This window comes from Amblyomma americanum, chromosome 9 (genome assembly GCF_052857255.1).
Source record: "Amblyomma americanum isolate KBUSLIRL-KWMA chromosome 9, ASM5285725v1, whole genome shotgun sequence".
Lineage (NCBI taxonomy): Eukaryota > Metazoa > Arthropoda > Arachnida > Ixodida > Ixodidae > Amblyomma > Amblyomma americanum.
In genome coordinates, this window is record NC_135505.1 from 132,697,913 (window position 1) to 132,717,613 (window position 19,701).

General features: G+C 45.8%; 1 protein-coding gene across 1 annotated transcript in view; it reads right to left on the reverse strand.

The window, feature by feature from the left end:
- The window catches only part of LOC144104415 (ATP-binding cassette sub-family C member 3-like), a 55,617-nt gene that overhangs the window by 10,210 nt on the left and 25,706 nt on the right, over positions 1-19,701 (reverse strand). The window contains exons 10-22 of the mRNA XM_077637400.1: positions 18,209-18,412; positions 17,499-17,645; positions 16,884-16,965; positions 15,917-16,113; positions 13,564-13,740; positions 12,746-12,913; positions 11,242-11,483; positions 7,936-8,224; positions 7,057-7,273; positions 6,189-6,343; positions 3,783-3,938; positions 2,617-2,816; positions 747-873 (exon numbers count right to left, since the gene is read on the reverse strand). Coding sequence (XP_077493526.1) covers positions 747-873; positions 2,617-2,816; positions 3,783-3,938; positions 6,189-6,343; positions 7,057-7,273; positions 7,936-8,224; positions 11,242-11,483; positions 12,746-12,913; positions 13,564-13,740; positions 15,917-16,113; positions 16,884-16,965; positions 17,499-17,645; positions 18,209-18,412 — 2,361 coding nt within the window. The remainder of the gene's footprint in view (positions 1-746; positions 874-2,616; positions 2,817-3,782; positions 3,939-6,188; positions 6,344-7,056; positions 7,274-7,935; positions 8,225-11,241; positions 11,484-12,745; positions 12,914-13,563; positions 13,741-15,916; positions 16,114-16,883; positions 16,966-17,498; positions 17,646-18,208; positions 18,413-19,701) is intronic.

The window sequence follows — 19,701 nt, forward strand, 5'->3', positions numbered from 1 at the left end:
TGATTCAGAAAAAGCATTCGTATGCACAGTTCAACCCAAACCAATTCATTGTGTAACCTAACACCCAGCGTGTAGTCTCGGGCAAAATAAAAAATAGAGAGTCGATATCTATGTGCAACTGAAAAAGTGCTACCATAAGGCTAGTTCCGCGTACGGTTAGCATCCGTCAATAAAACTAGGCACACATTGACATTCTTAGCAGCGGGTAGCAGTTTCGTTCTCTTCTCGGGCAGTGTTGTACCATTCGAGGAATTTCTCCTTTTTCAGGCAATACAAGGGGCAAAATTTTTGAAAAGAGAACATTTTTCCGAAGTTTCCGTGAAATTTATGACCCAGAATTGCCTCCATTTTTCAAAAAGCGACGAGGTTTTCTAGCTTATGTAGTGAAGAAGGGCCAGAAATAGACTTTTGACCTAATCGAATGAATTTTTGGTTACGGTATGAAACATCACCTATCGCATGCAATCCTTATCAGTGTTATATCAACATTTTATGAAAAAACAGAAGTAGATGCTAAAATTATGCTAGGACGGTGCCTCTCCCATGTTCTACAAAGTGCGCACAACGCTAATCTGATTCATGGGTGCTCACACAAAGAATAGTTGTTCCTTTTCTTTACTTCGAAAGATGTCGATTCAATGTAAGCACAACGGTCTCAACCAACGACATAGAGTTTTGGTTTCATTACCACTTGCAACGGTGGTTCAAATTATTAGTTTCTTGCTTGATGATCAAATAAAACTCACTGAGAGTGCGTAGGAGAGAGACAGACCGACTAGGCCACCGTCCAGGTGTTCTCTGCCAAAAACAGCAAACAGTGCCGCAGACAACACAATCAGGTTGCCACAGAACTCGAGCCGCACGGCAAGCCACCTTGAAAGAGAGAGAAAGAAAAACAAGAAAAATATGAAGAGATGCATAGCTCCTCCTCTCGTGGTTCCTTGATGCAAAACTTCACGCGTTTTTTCATGGCCAGATTTATTAAGAAAAGAAACAGTGCAGGCGGCCACATTAGTGTGTGAAAGAGCAGCGCCATTCAAGAATGCTATGTTTCTTCTGACTTGGTATGCAAAGTGCACCCTACTTTTTTTTCTTTCAACTTTGTGTTGCGTTCACATTTCAAGCATGTGAACATCTTAACGCTTGAAACATTGCATGAATGAGAAATTTTAAATATTGAAACTAAAGCTTGAACTACATTACAGTCACCAGATGAGCAACTGCCTTTTCTGATGAACTAGTCATGCTTCCCTGGGACATCATCAGTGAATAGAAAATTTGTATATCAGAAAGAAGCTTATCTGAGCCAAATAAAAGAATAGACAGATCTTGCATTTATGCAACTAGTTCCCCTCAATCGTTTTTTTTTATGTTCAGAAAAAAATAAAGCCTGAAGGGCAACTCGGGGTATTTTCCTGATATCTTTGTCTAATTATTGCGTCACATTAACTCAATTATTGTGCCTCCGGCGCGACAAACCGCTTTTCTAAATACCCAATGAACACATTATAAAACAGCGAGAACAGCAAACCGGACCTGAAATTGTGTCCGTGGCCATGCACGTTGCTCCTCTTGACGCAGCCATGATGCAGAAACATTATTAGAAAAACACTCATACGCGCATTCAATGGCTGAAATTACTTCAGTGGTGGAAATGAAGTCAATGTTCATAAAATGCTTACGGCGACTATCACTCAGCCCATAACGTTTGCGCTAGATTTCATGCTACATTGAAAATTATTGTGATGCGGTAGAAGCGTTACCTTCCAAGAAAACGTTCGACGGTCTACTTTTCGAAGTGGCTTTCACTAAGAAGCGCCTTCTTAACCGTCAACTTTCTGGAGGGATTTTCGCCTTTTCTAAAGAGTTATTCGAGACACTATACGGCACAACAATGAGGAGAAATTCAGGTCTCTTCCGCGTCGTTTTTAAACCGGCTGTATGTATTCTTTTCTTCATATCTACTATAAAGCACTGCGCCTGTTCCGAACTGTGCTGCGCTACAGCTGACGGAAACAGACGAAGATAAAGCACCTTTGTCTCGTATCTTCAGAGTTTCAATTCTGATTCATCTTTCCTGTCTAATAACAGCCCACAAAAGAAAGTAACGTTCTGAGTAAAAGCTAAGGTGAGTGAAAAGCCAAATGCAAACTCGACGAGCAACAGACGACCCACACCCGAACGCCGTCTGGAAAACAGCAGCTCCATTTTTTTTCCTTCGTTATGCGGAGGTGTGTACAACTACGCTTTATGCCTTGTCGGTCGGCACAGCTATTCATCTAGCCACCGTAGGGTAGCAGCGTCCAATTATTGTTTGTGAGGTCGCAAACACAGTGTTTAGCGCAAAAATCGCCTTAACTGAAGCTACGGAAACGGCGATTTTTAAAGCCATTTTGCTCCGGAATGAATGGTTGTTTCACCATCAAACTTGGTGTAAATAATAGAAACGAGGTCGAAAACCTACAGGAAACATTTCATTACAATGCGAATGCCGAAATACCCCTAAAGTCGCGCTTTTACGTGGTACCCATGCCACTCTATTTACACTCCTGTCTAAAATCGCTGTCTTTCATGCAGTGCGAAAGGTGGACGAGTGACGGGTGTGTGTGGTGGCACCTGTTGGAGATAATGGACGGGTAGTAGCACATCTGGTTGCGGTCGATGAGCTGGTGCGACTCCTGCACAAAGCGCTCCTGGGCGCCGTATGCTCGGATCGTGCTGACACCCGACAGCGTCTCCGAGAAATGGGTGTAGGTGGGTGACCGCGTCACCGACTCGAGACGCTTCAGCTGCCGCGAGGTGGCCACGTAGAATGCCTGCCACCAAGAACGGAAGAGAGAGGAGTATGATTACCACAACATACATTTAGGTATGGTTACTAATGCATGACTGTAAAACTACCCAATTGTAATAACGAACAAACTCCTAACACTTACCTGAGCTACACCTGTCTCCGTTCGAAAAAAGAGAACAGTTTACTTTTCATTTCTTTAGTATCGGATAAAAAGCCATTACAATTAATACGTGAGAGTTTCCATCTCTACATGTTCGGTTCAAATCCCATGCTTGTGATTCATACTGCTTTGGCGTGCTTGGGGCTGTTTTACTCATCAGAAAGTTTACAGGCTTTGCAGCACGCAGCTTCTATTAATGTTAAGCATAACTAGGGAAATGAGGCATTAATGACTACTGTAGATTTTGTCCCGCTATACCTTCCTCAAGGGCATTGTGCTTACCGTCGGTTTATAAATTGTTGACTCCTGATTTAAAACATCTCAGTTGGTTTTTAAGGAGGTTGTAAATCAATAAAATGTGCATACTTTCTAAACAGGGAGAGAGAGAGAGAGAGGAATAACTTCTATTTGCACCCGTCAAAAATGACGGGGGAAAAGGCTTTAGTCTATACCCCCATTCATTCCCCTGACCGTCGGCCGGAATCCCTTGGCACTCGACGGCTGTCAGGGTGAGACCGATAACTTTCCGTTGCTCTTCTGCTTCGTGGTTGAGTAATAGGTCCTCCCAGTATTCTACGTTTCTATTCGGGTCGTTATAAGAACGGCAGGTTCAGACCATGTGGACTAGATATGCAATGCTATTGTAGTGTGTACATGTAGTATTAAAGACTTCCGGATGCCATTTACTGTACAGTTGAGAGTTTCTAAACACTCCGGTTTGCACTTTTCTCTACATGATTACCTCTTTTCTACTAAGCTGTTTATCCGCTATATTCTACGAAATCATCTCATTAAACAGAGGAAAAATAAACGGTCACTCCTCCTCACCTGGATGAAGTAGTAGAGGAAAAACACGGGCAACGCGACCACCAGGAAGATGGGCGTAGTCAGGGTGATGATGAACAGCACAGAGATCATTTGCAGAAAATACATCAGGCACTGCCGCACCGTCGTCGGTATTGTCAGGTCGATCGTGTCCACGTCCTGCACCACAGCAGCAACAACCAGAACGGCTGCCTTTCTGTCACCCTGCTGAACTTTGTGTTACTTATGATGTCTATTATTCCGCCTCGAAGTTTGTAGCTAGAGTTGGTGATTATTCAAACGCTGAAACGAAGACCGGCAAGAAGTTAATGGGGACAGAAGTGCAGGATACACACCATGCTGAACACGTCAACATCTGGGTTCAATGAGGAACAATGCAACGACGCGGCCAGTTTCGTCGAAACTTTTAATTTCTGTGTTTATTCTTTGCGGTACACTCGCGTCTTCAGCTATCTCACGATAAGAAATTATCGCAAAGTACTGAAAAAAAATTTATAAAATGGCTTTGTTTTTTGGGTGTGAGGTAGTTGAAAATTTTGAGAAAATTGCACTTGTGATGATGCTGGGGCATCGCGAATACCGTCGGCTTCCTACAGCTGAACACCACCGTCTTAGTATCCCATGAAGAACAGAGATCAGAGCTTTCATTTCGTGCAGCGCCGCATTTCTCTGACCAAAATCAACAGCTTACGTGATGATAAATGAGGTAACTGATTTTCCCAGTTTTCACTTTTTCTGCGAATGCTATCACTCACCCATTCGGCATTTTGTTACGAATTTGCTTTTTACGCAGTAATTTTGAGATGTTCAGTAGTGAAGTAAAACTCTCTATTGTATATCTGCACGTGCAATACATTTTAAAGGTTATTTGTCTAATAACCGTTTTCATGTAAATATGCATGCTAGAGTTTAACGTTTAGTTTCATGAGTACTGGGCATTAAAAAAAACCAATAGCTTATTACGCTAAGAAGAGCTGCAAGTCATCTTTAAAAACTGCAGTGCTGAAATCAGCACAAAATGTTAAACATTTCTGCCAAATGTGGTTACATTTCATGCGCAGCTAACAAAGAGGTTTTATTTCCCGCGCCTTCAACCACAGCTGGTCTGCCTCAAGGCTCTTCTTGAGGGAACAAAATCGCAATAAGACTGTTCACAGCCTCCCTGGATTTTCTCGGATGCTATTTGAACTGTAGCATCACATGTATTGAACACCACTTGGGCAAATATTCAACCAATTGTGGTTACTAGGAGATTTGAAGTGCTGGAAATGGGATTAACAATAATAATAATTGGTTTTGGGGGAAAGGAAATGGCGCAGTATCTGTCTCATATATCGTTGGACACCTGAACCGCGCCTTAAGGGAAGGGATAAGGAGGGAGTGAAAGAAGAAAGGAAGAATGAGGTGCCGTAGTGGAGGGCTCCGGAATAATTTCGACCACCTGGGGATCTTTAACGTGCACTGACATCGCACAGCACACGGGTGCCTTAGCGTTTTTCCTCCATAAAAACGCAGCCGCCGTGGTCGGGTTCGAACCCGGGAACTCCGGATCAGTAGTCGAGCGCCCTATCCACTGAGCCACCGCGGCGGGGCAAGGAAATGGGATTGATATCCAGAAATATTCCGGTTTGTCTGCTCCAAGGCTGTCAAGTGGAATCTTTTACTTCAGTGAAGCCTAAGTTTACATGAATTTACTGATTTTACAAACCCCTTGCCGACTCAAGCAACATAACAAACTTCAGTGCACAGATTGACACTGTGGACATTCCAACTAAAACTGCCAAGCTCTGGGCTAACCTGGAACCTGCAGCACATCTGTCCAGACCTCGCCAAAGACTGTTTTCATATTAATATTATCTTTATTGCTTTCTGTAGCCATTTGTCATCTTGAGTCAGCTGCATTACAGCCTCACACATCACAATTCCACCACGAATAGACTACATTTCTTCAAGTCTTTGTTTAAAGCAAAACCTTTTTTATTGAGCAAGAAACAACCCTTATGTGATCGTTGGCTGATCGTCTGAATGCGTTAGCTGCTTCTATTGCTGCTGATTTTGTTGTAGCTAATGCCTATATAAACTCAATTGGCCAATCTCTACTTTACATTCATAGATCACTGGGAGTGCTAATTCAACTCCTGGCGCAGTGGTGCAGTGGCCCAGTGGTCAAGCGATGTTCCACTGCTTTAGCAGATGCCTGTTTCAAACACAACCAACACTGCCACGGTGGGCAGTTTGCTAACATCCGGTGAAAGGGTTGCCATATGCCATGATGGGCAGGTTGTGATGCTGTCACAAGGTTCGCACGCGTCGCGGGTCACATGTCATGCGTCGCCCGTGAAGGCGTTCGTCATTTTCGCTCGCGCACAGACAGTTGTAATGCTAACGCATTATTAAACTGTGCCAAACCTTAGAGAAACGGTTGACGATGCGACCCAGGGGTGTGGTGTCGAAGAAGGACATGGGCGAGCGCAGGATGTTGTGCAGCAGGCCATTGTGCAGCAGCATGGCACCCTTCAGGCTGCCCAGGGAGAGCGCCAGAGAGCCTAGCAGGATTGTCACACCTACACGCGCACATCCATCAATTAGCACGGGCATGACGCCGGGAGCTCTTGAAACACTCTTGCAAGCACATCAGGTATAGGGCTAGACAGTGCAATGTAATCATGTGAGAACTGCACTCAAAAGACGAAAAAACAGGGATACAGAAACCGCGCCATCAGCTGTGAATGAACGCCATGACAGCCAACAATTGGGAAGCAATGGCGAATTCCTCTTAACGCTTTAAATTGTAAAGTTATTGCAGAACAGTGAAGCATGATGCAGTCGTCTCTTGACCATTTGAAGGGAATTAACGAGAAGAAATAAAAATGCATTTTAAACCTCGTGGTGTTCGAATCAACTGGACCCTTTTTATTGCCCTTGGTGTTTATTGTGTATTTGAACCTTGCAGTCGAACAGAGTCAGCCGGGCACTAAATTAGCGAACAAAAGCGAACTGAACATTTATGATACAAGTACGTCTACATGCTTGTTGGCTATTGTGCCAAAACGAGGGAGGCTAGGCCTTACAGCTGCCTAGTAGGTGGCGCAGCAGGCGGTCCCGCTTGCCAGACCGCTGCATACGAAAACGCTAGATACAGTCGAACATGACAGTGTTGATGCAGCAAATGCGTCAGTTCGAACAGGCTGGCAGTTCAAACGAAGAGGATTCAAGTGAAAACGTTCACTGCGTTTTTCTTCCCCAGATTTACCGCGAACCCCTGTTCTGTTCTTACCCTGCCCAAGGCCAAGTGCACCGTAGACCCCGAGCCGCAAGTTCCGCTTCGCAATGTGCTGCGATTCTTCAAGCAGGTGTGGGTCGTTGCTCCATGCGGTGAGCCAGAGGTTTGAGCCAATGAACAAAGCTTGCGAGGACAGGTTCATAACCAGAATGGGCGCCATCCAGGCCGCACCGATGGCCTCAAAGTAGGCAAAGTACACTCGCCACTTCACCTACACGAGGGAGTCAGTGGAAAAGAGGTGTTGCGTCCCACCACTCCACTACAAACGGACACCGTTATGAGACATCAAAAAAATCAAAAGAAAACAGTCGAAGAGAAAGCTGTACATTCCTTCACTAGGGCTAGTGAAAGAACTGACCAAGCAAAGAGAGCTCTCAAAACAGGCCATGTGCACCCAACAGAAGACCTGCCCATTGATACTCCCAAGATGCAGCCTCATAACTCTTAAATGACTGTGTACATGTGCGGAAGTTTGGCGTACGCATAAATTGACTTGCCTCTTTCCAATAAAATTTTATTGTAGGTTCATCGCCGCGTGTTCCTCTCCTCGCGCTCTCTGTGCTGGTTCAAAAGTGCTGTTTGAAAAAAATATGAAGAGATACGTACCAACTCGCCCCAAAAAAGGCATTCTCCTTAAATACAAAAATACCACAATACGTTTTCTCTATTGCTCTATAAACTAGGTCAGTCGTATTTCTTCAGCGTGGTCATGCACGCCCGCCAAATTCTACCTCCTTGCACCCACATATGCACCCACAAGGACTGCTCACAACACTGAAGAAAAAAACATACCAAAGGGTGTGTTGTGTGAGATAACAAACGAAATTGGTCTGCCCGGATGGTCTTTCAGGAGCAATTATGCGCAACACTTACCCGTCCAGTCTCGGTCGCCTCAGCCTGCACCAACTTTGTGCCAGCCTCCATCGATGCCTTGTGACCGGTCTCATTACGCAACGTCGACTGTGAACGCGATACCGGGTGGCCCGAAATCGACTCGAAACTGGGTCTTGAGCGGCGGTTCCCAGTATGTGCCCTTGCGGTTTGGGTTGGCACGTTCGAGTCCTGGCTATTTCTTTCAGACAGCTGCCGTGACAACTTGCGTAGGAACTCCTTGCGTTCGGACGGCGAGAGCTCCGACGTCGATGCTTGCTGCGACAGCCTTCTGGAAGTGGAAGAGAGCGAACACCCTGTGTGAGGAGCTGAGGAGTTCGCTAATCCAGCTTTTTACATGTTTGCTTGAAAATCCAGTCCCACGGACATTGCGCATAACCTGATTTTTTTTTGTTTACAATGTTTTGAACGGCATTCTAGTGTGATTCACTGGTTTATTTAAAGGATTATTGATAATTTGAATTTTGAATATGAACTGGCTAATAATCTCTGAAATAACTTCATTTAAACTTGTAATAATTAGCGCTCCTATTGTGAATAGTGACTGTCAAAAACATAACGATGAATGATCAACGTGTACATGATAGTTAAATGCTGTGATGAAGGCTGTGAATCAGTTCTGAAGTTTGTGTCTATGGCCATGCATGCTTAGCCGGATTGACAGAACATTTCGTAGTTCATTTTTCTCTCTTTGTATGTAGTAAAATCACTCCATGTGCAACGACACCTATCAATCTCCTTCCATAGCTGCCTGCGCTGTCATCAATGCAATGCGCAACTGCCGCCAGAAGTATAGGAATCAAATCGTGCTAAATTAACGTGGCAACATTGCTTTCAGGATGCGCAGTTTGTAATTTAATACTAGTGCACTATGTAATCCGCACATTCAAGAATTAGGCTGCTTGTATGTATTACACGCCGCACAAAATGGAGTGCTGAAGTTAAGTTCCTTTTTCCACCAATTCACTAGCCGACCATTTTTTCGCACTCCAATAACTCTGACTTCCGATATATTTTGGACCTCGTTGAGAAACTCTCACGTAGTACATCAAAAGAGCGTATGCACATTCGCAACCAATATTTCAGGCCATCTGAAGTCCAACAGTTCGATTTTCAGGACTAAAACAGGCGACAGCAATACTGTGGAGATCGTTTTTCGAGCGATCGTTTGGTTTTTTTCTACAATATAGATGCGAGCGAGCATAGCTGTCACAGAGAACGTGTCTTTCGGCGCCGTGATAGGCGCTGCCTTGGATGCAGACGGTGTCAGTAGGGCGAACACGCTTGTATAGGCTTGGCTATTTTTTGTTCATCGACTCGATATAATGACACGTTCTTCCCTGCCATCCAAGTGCCCTTCGAAGAAAAGCGCGCGATAGCGTTTGAAACGAGACGGCTACAGCGTTCCCCGCTTCCACCGAGTCATACGCGGTTGAGATGACGCCGTCCCCTGTGCGGGGCAGATGTTGGCCGGAGGGGGGCGGGGTGAATTCAGAGGCGCATGCTTAATGTCACACGTTTTCTCTCTCGGTCTTCGCGATTATACAGTTTCTCAATGCTACCTAGACGATAGTGTGGCGCCAAAGTTTATGCGAGTTTCTTAAAAAGCACTTCATCACCTGCGGAAATGCCGAGAAGGAGGCTTCTCACTTTGCTTGGGAAGTCTCAGAATTCAGTACTGTCACCTTTCCTCTAAAACCTATCCATACGTTTCATTCCTAGTGCCCTTCCAAAGCACGCTTCTGTTTACGCCTAAGACGACGTTGTGTGAAGAAGAGCCGATACCTGACCATCCCGCACTTCTAGGGCATTATACGAAGCACAACTCCCAACCCAAAGTTTCACCAGCCACATTCTCGCATATACAGACGGTTCCGTCACTGCAGAGTCATTACATTAGCAGCTGCATCTTATTCCACGTACCTTTCAATACCTCTCGGAGCTTGTCTACCTTTTGTCACCTCTTCTACCACCGCATAGCCAGCCGGCTAGCCGGTATCAACCTGCTGCTACCATCCTGACTCACGGTGCACTCTTCGTCAGTTCCGGGGGTCAAAAGGGGGCGCATATATATATATCCCCCAAAGTCTTCTCAAGAAACTAGATTCCCTCTCCTCTCAGGGCTGTTACCTCATCCTGTAATAAATCTTCTCACTTGGGCCTCTCAGGTAATGAGACGGCCGATCAACTCCCCAAAGACACCCATCGCCCTCGAACCCTTCTGTCTATATGCCATTCCTTTTGACGAAGCCCGTCAGCCCAGTTGCAAACACCTCTCAATCTCCCACACTGATCCCTGCGTTTCTTCTAGTTCCACCTTTTCCACTGTGGAAACGTCTTTCGCCACTTAATAAGGCGGGTTAGGTAGACGGCCCTCTTCTTGTCCTCATCATAACCAACTTCTCCTCATTATAACCCAACTTATACTTTGCATAGCTAGTTATTGATGTTGTAGTCAAGGAGTTATTGGCACGTGCCCACTGCGGGAGATCGCTCAGGACCCAGGTGGCGACTAACAGTTGCTTTAAAAAGTTTTTCAGGTCTAGTGGTGGGCCAGAAACCCCGGTCTTCTGTATCCAGATAGGCAGCTGAGCCGCGATGTTTTCCTATGGGCGCCGATGGAATGATCTAAAAGTGAGTTTTTCACATCTTCCGCAAATTTATTCTAATTTTTAGGCCAGAATGGAAACTTTCAATGCATCTGATCGATGTTTGTCGCGAGAAGAGCTTTATAGTTATGACTGAATACATATTTATTGCCACACAGTAGTCAAGACTAATACGAAACCCGATCCTCCCGTATTCCTGCGCCTCTTCATCGTGGATGAACTGCAGCGCCACCTGTTTTTCTCTAGTTAACATCGTGAAACCCTATGTTCGCGACCATCGCTGCCCTTGGACTGTTCTTGCTTTCGTCATTCGCGACATGACCTGCGGTCACATCACTCTTGTATGGTAACATGAGGTGATGCGGGAGCGACGAATGCATGACTCCCGCTCAAATAGAGTGTATTATTGTCGCTTGCAAACGGAAAGTGGGGAGTAGCCAAGTTCGTTATTTTTAAAACCCGGTTTCGCAGAAGCGTTTTTTTTTTTTGAGCGTCAACAATTGTTCGGACTCTTCGATTATTCGAGCTATTTTCCAGGTCAAGCTGAGTACGAAAAATCGATCTGTGACTAGGCGTCTTAAGTGGGTGCACTCGTGTACCTCACCCCAAAAGAGAAATTTTCAAACGAAAGAACAAGCTGAGAGAGATATGAGAGGGAGAGCGAGACAGGCTTCAGGACATGCTGATCTCGGGTGAGGCGATGTGCAGGAGCAGGTCTTCGACCACGTCGGGGTCCTCCTGAAGGATCGCTTCCTCCTGACTCTCCTCGCGGTGGAACTGCAGCAGAAGCTCGGCCAGGGCCCCCTTGCGTTCCAGCAGCTCCTGGTAGGTGCCCTGCTCCTCAATGCGCCCATCCCGCAGCACAATTATCTGGTCCACTTGCGGCAGGTACGAGATGCAGTGGGTCACAAGTAGCCGCGTCTGCATAGCCATGATCATCATTATCTTCACCTGTCCACCATGTTACCTTAGTCACCTCATCCTTTAGTCGTCACACGATCTCCATCAGGGAGATTAAAAGGTCATGTGACTGAACCCAAGCCCGCCCTCGTGTGAAGCACTTTCTACATTCCATTTCGCACGGCACTTACACAAACTAGAACCCATATTTTATAAACGCTCCTTCCACAATTTTCTGCCGACACTACTGTGTACTCTGTGTTGAACATGGGTATATAAATTTAAATATAAGCGGGTACTTTTTAAGTATTTTTGACATAGTGTGCAGAATCTTAATTTCATGAGCCTCGGCCTGGTCGGATGGGTAGTCCCCAAGAAATTGTATGTATGGTATAAAAACACAACTAAACACAATTTCATTATTTGTGTGCGTTGCGACAGTATTCGAGGCTGTTTTTGCTTTTGCCGGAAGTTAATCGTGCGGCTTGTGAAACGCAAGTTACTCTTCCCGAGCTCTTCCCGTACGTAACCTGCCACCTGCCATGTTTCGGGGGTGGAGGCTTCACCCATACAAATCCGGTGTGGTGACGTCACTTCCCTGTAGCGATTGGGCATTCTCCAGTATGATGTTACTTCCGGTCTGATTACATCACTGCCGAGCTGGTGACGCTCCATTCCTCCTACCGGTGGGATTTCTCCGCTCACGTTAGGTCATTGATGATGTCACTGCCCAGCAGCAAATGATTTTTCTGGCATACCCAACAATTGGGGACAAAAGCACTTTTGAACGGGAAAGACTTTATGAAAGCAATTTTTTCATGTACTGTAAGACCTCACTGTAACAATCAATATATCCATAGATCCCCCGTCGGAAGGCTTGCATTTTTTCTCTATTAGTGTTTTCTACCGTCAAAAGCGCTACCTATTGTTTTTTAGGGCAGTCTTAACTGCTCGATGCGAGCGATGGAAACACTACAAAAGAAATACTTTGTTACATATCAAAAGAATAGACCATTATCTTCAATATTTCTATATCAGTACCATACAGTATCCAGCATTCAAAATTTCGATCCAAGAATGTTGTACATGCTCTTCAGATAGGGTTCTATGCTCTCACATAATGGTTTCAAACTTTGATGGAAGGTTGCTGCTCCACCAGCCATATGATTAGCTTTTCGTTAACTGCTTTGTTCGTCAGCAATTTTTTTATCTCTGTCAAACAACATATATACAGTTCAAGAGCCCAAGTTCAGAAGAGAGAAGACAGGGTGGAAGTTTCACACCTTGTCCTTGAGTACGCCCTTGGGGCCGATGACATGGTCGAAGATATGATTGCTGACGTGTGAGTCGACGGCGCTGAGCGGGTCGTCCAGCAGGTAGATGTCCGCATCGCTGTACACGGCACGGGCCAGACTCACGCGCTGCTTCTGACCACCACTGATATTGATGCCCTGCAGGGGAAGGGGGGGGGGGGGGAGGCAGAAAGCACCACTACCGTCACACCGTCTCACCATCTCACCGCACGCCAAGCGTTAAATTACTAGACACCTTCAGCATACCGTGTACCGTTTTACCGTTAGCGGTAACCGGAATATCGGGAGTCCGCACGCAGCCAATGCGCATGCGCAAATCGCCTTGACGGCGCCAGATGGCACCACGTACCAGGCAGTTGCATACACGTCTGCAGCATGAACCAATGAACGCGTGCCCACCGCCTGTGAGTGGGCTGCCGGTACATCGGTAACGGTAGCATGGTACACGGTACGCTAAAGGTGTCTACTGACGGGTCCAAATCGGCACCGGGTGTTTTGCTCAACGCCAGGCTTCGAGTGCGCGCCATCTGGCGAAGATCTCCGACATGCCACCGTAAAAACGCTTCATGTATGCCGGTCTTCATTCTATCGCGTTAATAGTCAGCAGCACTTCGACGTTCGTTGGTGCCTCGTAAGTTACGCTGGTTTCTTTAATATTACTACGAATCCCCAACTAGCCCATATATATGCTTTGGCTCAACCTGACAGTTCGAACCCTCTGGCCTTCGTACAGATTGCGTTATGGAGAAAGCACGAACTGTCCTTGATGACGTTTGAAATTTCCAGACCTTCCCTCCGATTTCGGTGAGGTCTCCGCCCGGAAGAACGTCCAGGTCGGCCTGCAGGGCGCACTGGTGGAGGGTGCTGTTATAGCGGTCCCACTCCATCTTTCGCCGGAAGAGTATGTTGTCGCGCACCGTTCCGCTCTGTATCCACGCCTCCTGAGCCACATACGCCACCGAGCCCTGCACCAGACACGAGACGAAGTAGGGCCTCATTCGCATCGAGTGGTATTTTTCCGTTAACAGGACGCAGCTACGCAAAAAAAAAGTATAAACAATGTAATTTATTCTTTATTTTTATTAATCCCACAATTGGGACTCTGTCAGTTACAGAGAAGCAGAGGAAGATAAAAAAGGTAAAGAGGTAACTGACAGCCTACCGTTGCCATTGATCATGGCTTTGCCAAGCTAATCATAGATATAGCGAAATATGGGACTACTGCTCCTGCCATTCAACTGCATGCACTGTGCTTAGCAATTATTGTGCCTTCTATCTGCATTAAGAACTTTGAAAGCGTTCAATCACGAAGGGGATTCGAATTGAGTGCTTAGTGCACATTAACATCACATCCCCCAGGGAAAGACGTTGACAGCGATGTTTCGTTTTTAATGACAGCAAGGAAGCTTGGCCAATAAGCATCATCGCTATTTGTTTTTATGTTCTTAAGATGAAGTCAAACACCATTTTTTTTTGTAAATATCCTCTGGCACTAAAAAGTAAAGTTGCATAGACAACATGACTTTTAGTATTTGACAAAAAAGAGCATTACCCCCTTTCCTCACTAAGGTAATACACAGTCCTGCCTGCCTACAACGAATGTAAACGAAACACACCATTCTTTTGTTAGATTCTGATGTTCGAAGTTAGTGGGCGGGGCATAAGTGATCGGACTTTAATACGGCGGAGTTTCGCTGTTTTGTTTTCACACGATCAGCGACAGTCATCATCGGTTTGGTTAAGCTTTGGAGCCATTTGGTGCGTTTCCTTGTTTCTGATAAGTTCTTTCTCAGGTTCAAAAGCAGTAGAAGCAATGCTCGAATCGCGATCAACACGCCAATCATTATTCCGAAATGTGCCTTTAGGCCTGCCGCCAGTGAAGAGTCACTTTTATTTATGGTACCTATGTCAGACAGTCGTGCAATTTACACCCGCAAAATACAGCAATGTCTTGGTCTACACCGCTTGCCTTCTGCCAGGCCGCCGCCTTTGCAAATTGGTGATTGGCGGCACCTTTTCAGTGAAGAGCAGCAGGCAAATACGGCGCGTGGATGCAACAGTGAGATTTCGCTTACTGTAAACGCTCAGCGCCGTTCACGCTTATAGCCCAAGTCTTGGTTCACATAAAAAGCAGGGACACTCGGCAAGACTAGTGTAATATGCTGAACGATATACAGTCCTTGTGGAATGTTGTCGCTGTAGTCGGCGGCAAAAGCAAGTTGCTGCGCGGCACGACCACGCTTCTTGCAAGCGCTCGGATTTGCCGAAATAGGCGCGCATGCTTTTTTCACTTATCAGTATGTAACGTTTAGTCTGAAGGCATCGCTTATCAATCCATGCTGTACAGGTGATAAATGGTGCAACCGAACATGCTGCTCCATAGCAGGACGAGAGCTCTTTCTCAATTTTCTGGCGGTCACAAAAAAAAAAATCCTTCCCGTTCCCCATTCGAAGGTGACAATTCGTGAGTGCACTGCTCCTCTATTCAGCCACGAAACCATTCGCAACAAGCGGTTAAGCATGACCGTGACCTCGATGCGTGCGAAGAACATTTCATGCAATCTTTACGTGGTTTTCTTTTCAAACGACAAAGATGCTGAGGTTATCGTTGTTTATGTGTACATTTCCTCGCCTTCATGTTTGTGGCGCCTGCATGTTCGATGAAACGAGGTGCCGGGTCGGAGGACATTCCCTTTATATGAGACGCGGATTCATAGGACTAATATGCATCACGGCAGTCACTGTGTTTTCGTTCGTACTAAGCGATGGTTCGCTATAAGTGTGGTTTTTGTAGCAAGAAGGTTAATCGAAATCGCATCCAAGTATAGTCCCCGTGCTGCATGAAATGCTCTGCAGTAAATTCTGTACAACGCTACCTCACACTGTAGGTACCAAGCATTCCTTCAGGGTGCATTAGGTGTGTCGCACCCTGTACCACCACGCCAGGACATCCTAGCCTGCTGCATGCAAGCATCTCGGCGAAAATAAAAAAAGAAAGATTGTGTATATTATGCACACAGCATTCAATAGAACAAGACTGGCCACCTACAGCTCCTTGTCTAATAAGCTTTTCGTTCTACAAATGAGTGTCAGAAGAGAAATTTGCATTATAAGTGCAAATGAATTGATGCTTACGCCTACCTGGACATTGACAGTGCCATCGATGCGTTCCATGTCGCCGAGTAGCGTAGAAAGGAGTGATGACTTCCCGGCGCCAAGCTGGCCGACAATGGCCACCAAGGTACCCTTGGACACCTTGACGTTTACCTCACTAAGGACGGGTTTTTCGTCCTTGGTCCAAGCGAAGGAGCCGTTGTGCATCCGGATAGGAGTGTTCACTGCCAAGGAACAAAAAGTATGACAGGCACATCTTTTTATTTTTGCTCGATCACATTTCGTAAATTGGACTTACTCAAAGCAACCAAAATTGTCAAAAATTACCCAAACTCAAAACCAATTCGTTCGTTTCGAATTGTGAGCTAAACTAATCCTTTATTCGCTTGAAAACTGCAACTCTCGATGGTGGTCTGTGTTTCTTCTTGCAAATTAGCACTGCAGAGATGACATGCAAAGACTATGGTGACAGTCTGTGTGCATTCTTTTCACTGCTTTGAGGGCCTAGGAAACAACACCGCATTGTGATGGCATATTTGAGCTTCAGCCGCCTGAAAGACGGAATTGTTGTAAAAACAAGAAACCTTAGGTCAGAACTGAAAGCTGACTGTTTCCCACACCACGTGCACACATAAGCTGCCCTGCAAATGCGCAAAAACCTAACACAAATGTGCGCATATAATGCTCCATGCTGCCAATGAATTGTCGTTACATGAATTTGGGAACAATGCAAGACCAAGCCCACAGACGTTTTGAAGCAGCAAAACGCACATGCGCCCATATCTTTAGCTATAGCCACCTATTTCTACAGGAACCTGTAGCTTTACGCGCGAACAAATCACTATGCGAAGAGTGAACTTCAAAATTGCCCCATTGATAAGAATGTACACTGTGAAAGAGTCACAGCTATTCTTGCTCCCAACTTGTCACAAGGGTCTTCGGCTGACATAACAACATCCAAACCTGAAAAAAGAGAGAGTTCAATCGAGCTCACCATCGTCCTTCTCGTGTGTGACGTACTCGTCGAGCTCCTCGTGGCCCAAGTACTTGTTAATCCTTTTCACCGACACACGGGCCTGCAAGTGAAATGGTCAAATTTGTCATGACAGTAGCTACGACATAATTAAAACACAAAAACGTGCAAGGGGAATTCAAGTAACGTGTCACAAGTCCCAGTGTCAGCTTTTGAGGGGGCTATGAATAAATTGTGAGGATTACAGGTTGGTCACATGACCCGTAATTGCGACTAACAAAGATTCAAGTGTGAAATCACACACTGGTCATATTAAAGCGCCGCCTCAAGACTGCATGATGTCATCACATAGCAACATCACGTGGGCAACTGTGAGTTACGTGAGTTGCTCGACCAATAGTAGTGGGTCTCGATGCCTTGATGACATCATTGCATGCAGTTGGTTTTAGCTGGTCATGCGACTTGGGTTTGTGATGAGTGTGCTACACTGGGTTTAACATCCCAGACCGACACATGGACTGTGAGGTACGCCGCATTCAAGGGCTCTGTGTGCTGATATTGCACAGCGCACGCTTGAGGTGAGCTGGGAGTCCACCAAGTGGCCCGGTGTGTAGTTTTCATCGCTGTCACACTCACCTGGACCAGCATCGAGATGAGCATGGGCAGAATGGATAGCGGAAAGCGGAGGATGTTGAACAGTGTAAGCGAGACAAACGCCCGTTGAGGGTCGAGTACGTTCTGGTCGCTGATCAGGACGTACGCCATGAACGACGTCACCGACACCTAGATTGGAAAAATGGAAAATAAAAAGTGAACGAGCAGACATGCAACGATCAACTGCCAACAGAAATGTACTATGATGAGCGGCAATACGCAACTGTTCATGATAAATAACTGGCCATTATTATTGCTCTGCACTTGGGTGTGCTAGCTGTACACTTGGTACAAAAGTACATCTGTCATAAACACCACAACTTGCACCAATTTAAGCTAGTAAGACTAACTAAACGCTCGCGGTCATAATTACATAGCCCCCAGAGAGCCCAACTGCATGTAGTTTGAACGTCACGATTCCATTTATGTCATTCAAAAGCAAATGTGACATCCCTTTAACTGCTCCCACAAATGGAGGTGCATACATTTTCAAGCAAATTCCTCGTTTATTAGTTGGTACTTATGTCGCATGATCGTCTCCATTTCTTTCGTGCTCAAGTTTGGCACTGCATATGGAGGTGGAAACACCAGAACGAAGACCACACATAAAAACTGGCCACATTCCTCGGTGGCCCCAACCACCCTCCTAACCTACGCTGGTGGAATTCAAGGCCAATGTCGCAGCCGCTCACCAGGAAGGGGGTGGAGGTCCATAGGAAGGAGAGTACGCCCGAGACGTAGGCCATCCGGCGCAGGTTGCGCACCTCGCGGTCGCGGATGTGCTCCACATGCTCCTGGAACGATGGCTCCCAGGCGTACATCTTCAGCACCTTCATTCCGCCCAGGACCTCATTCATCACCTTGATGCGCTTATCCTTGTGCTTCATCTGTCGCGTCTAGGCGGTGGAAGAAACCGCGCGAATGAGAAGTGATTCATTAGCCATTCACTCATCATCATCGTCATCAGCATGACAACACACACTGCAAGGCAAAGGCCTCTCCCATGTCTCTCCAATTAACCCTGTCCTTTGCTAGCTGTGCCTACCCTATGCCGGCAAACTTCCTAATCTCATCCGCCCGCCGTAGCCTTCTGCCGCCCCCTGCTAGTCTTGCCTTCTCTTGGACTCCACTCCGTTACCGTTAAAGACCAGCGGTCCTTCGCAGTATTGGCCCCTCACTAGCAATCAACTGGTCATTCGTTATTTTATTACTCATTGAGGCCAATCAGAGACCTGTCAGTCATTGCCATTTCATTGAAAATTTCTTGGCCACTTTATGGTTATCAGTGATTCATTGGCGATTCGCGGGTAATGACATTTTGATTCAGGCTTTAACATTTCTCTTCAGCCGCTCCTGCATAACCAGGTGGTTTTGGAAACTGAATGAGCAAGCACAAGCTTCACATGAATGTATCCTCTGAAGTTCGACCAAAGCAAAAGAGTTTAGCAAGCAGCCCCTAGTCGACTCGTATGCTTTCCATTGTGCTAATCAAACATTCGACAATTGAACCAGAAATTAGCAGTTATGCCATATAACTGCCGTTTGGCCAAATGAGTTCAGATTACCTACTGTGAGGGTGCAGGTGCAGTTAACTGAGATTTAATCATCCTACTTGCAATTAGGCCCTCAAAATAAATTCAGCATTGGTGAAGTTGTAATTATAGTTCATAATGGAGACAAGTTTCGCAGCATGAATAAAACGCACACAGAAGACAAGGAACAAACAAGAAAGGACTGTGCTGCATTATGAACTGCAACCAACTAGCCCAAACCACCGTGTTACTTCATTGTAATTATACCATGCGAACAACTATAGTGTCTGAAATCTCCCTATAGCAAAGTGGGTTATAACGAAATAACGGGCATAATATAATAATCGCTATTCCTTTTCAATGCTCTCACACAAAACCCTTGTATTTAAAATTTCGTTTTAACAAAAAAAGATTTCACTGATCAACAGATGTAACAAACTTTTCTTTCAAAAATAAAAGCTAACAGGTCGCTTTTCTCAGAACATACTGATTTGTTTTGATGCATGACACTTTGGGGGTCTTCGATGAGGGAGTTTAGATCTGCCGCGACTGCCTCTCACCGTCTGTGACTTCAAACCAAGCCAAAGCAAGTGTGCCAATGCCCAGAATCTGTTGCACACGACCCGCTGCGGATTAGTTGGCACGCTGTGCGT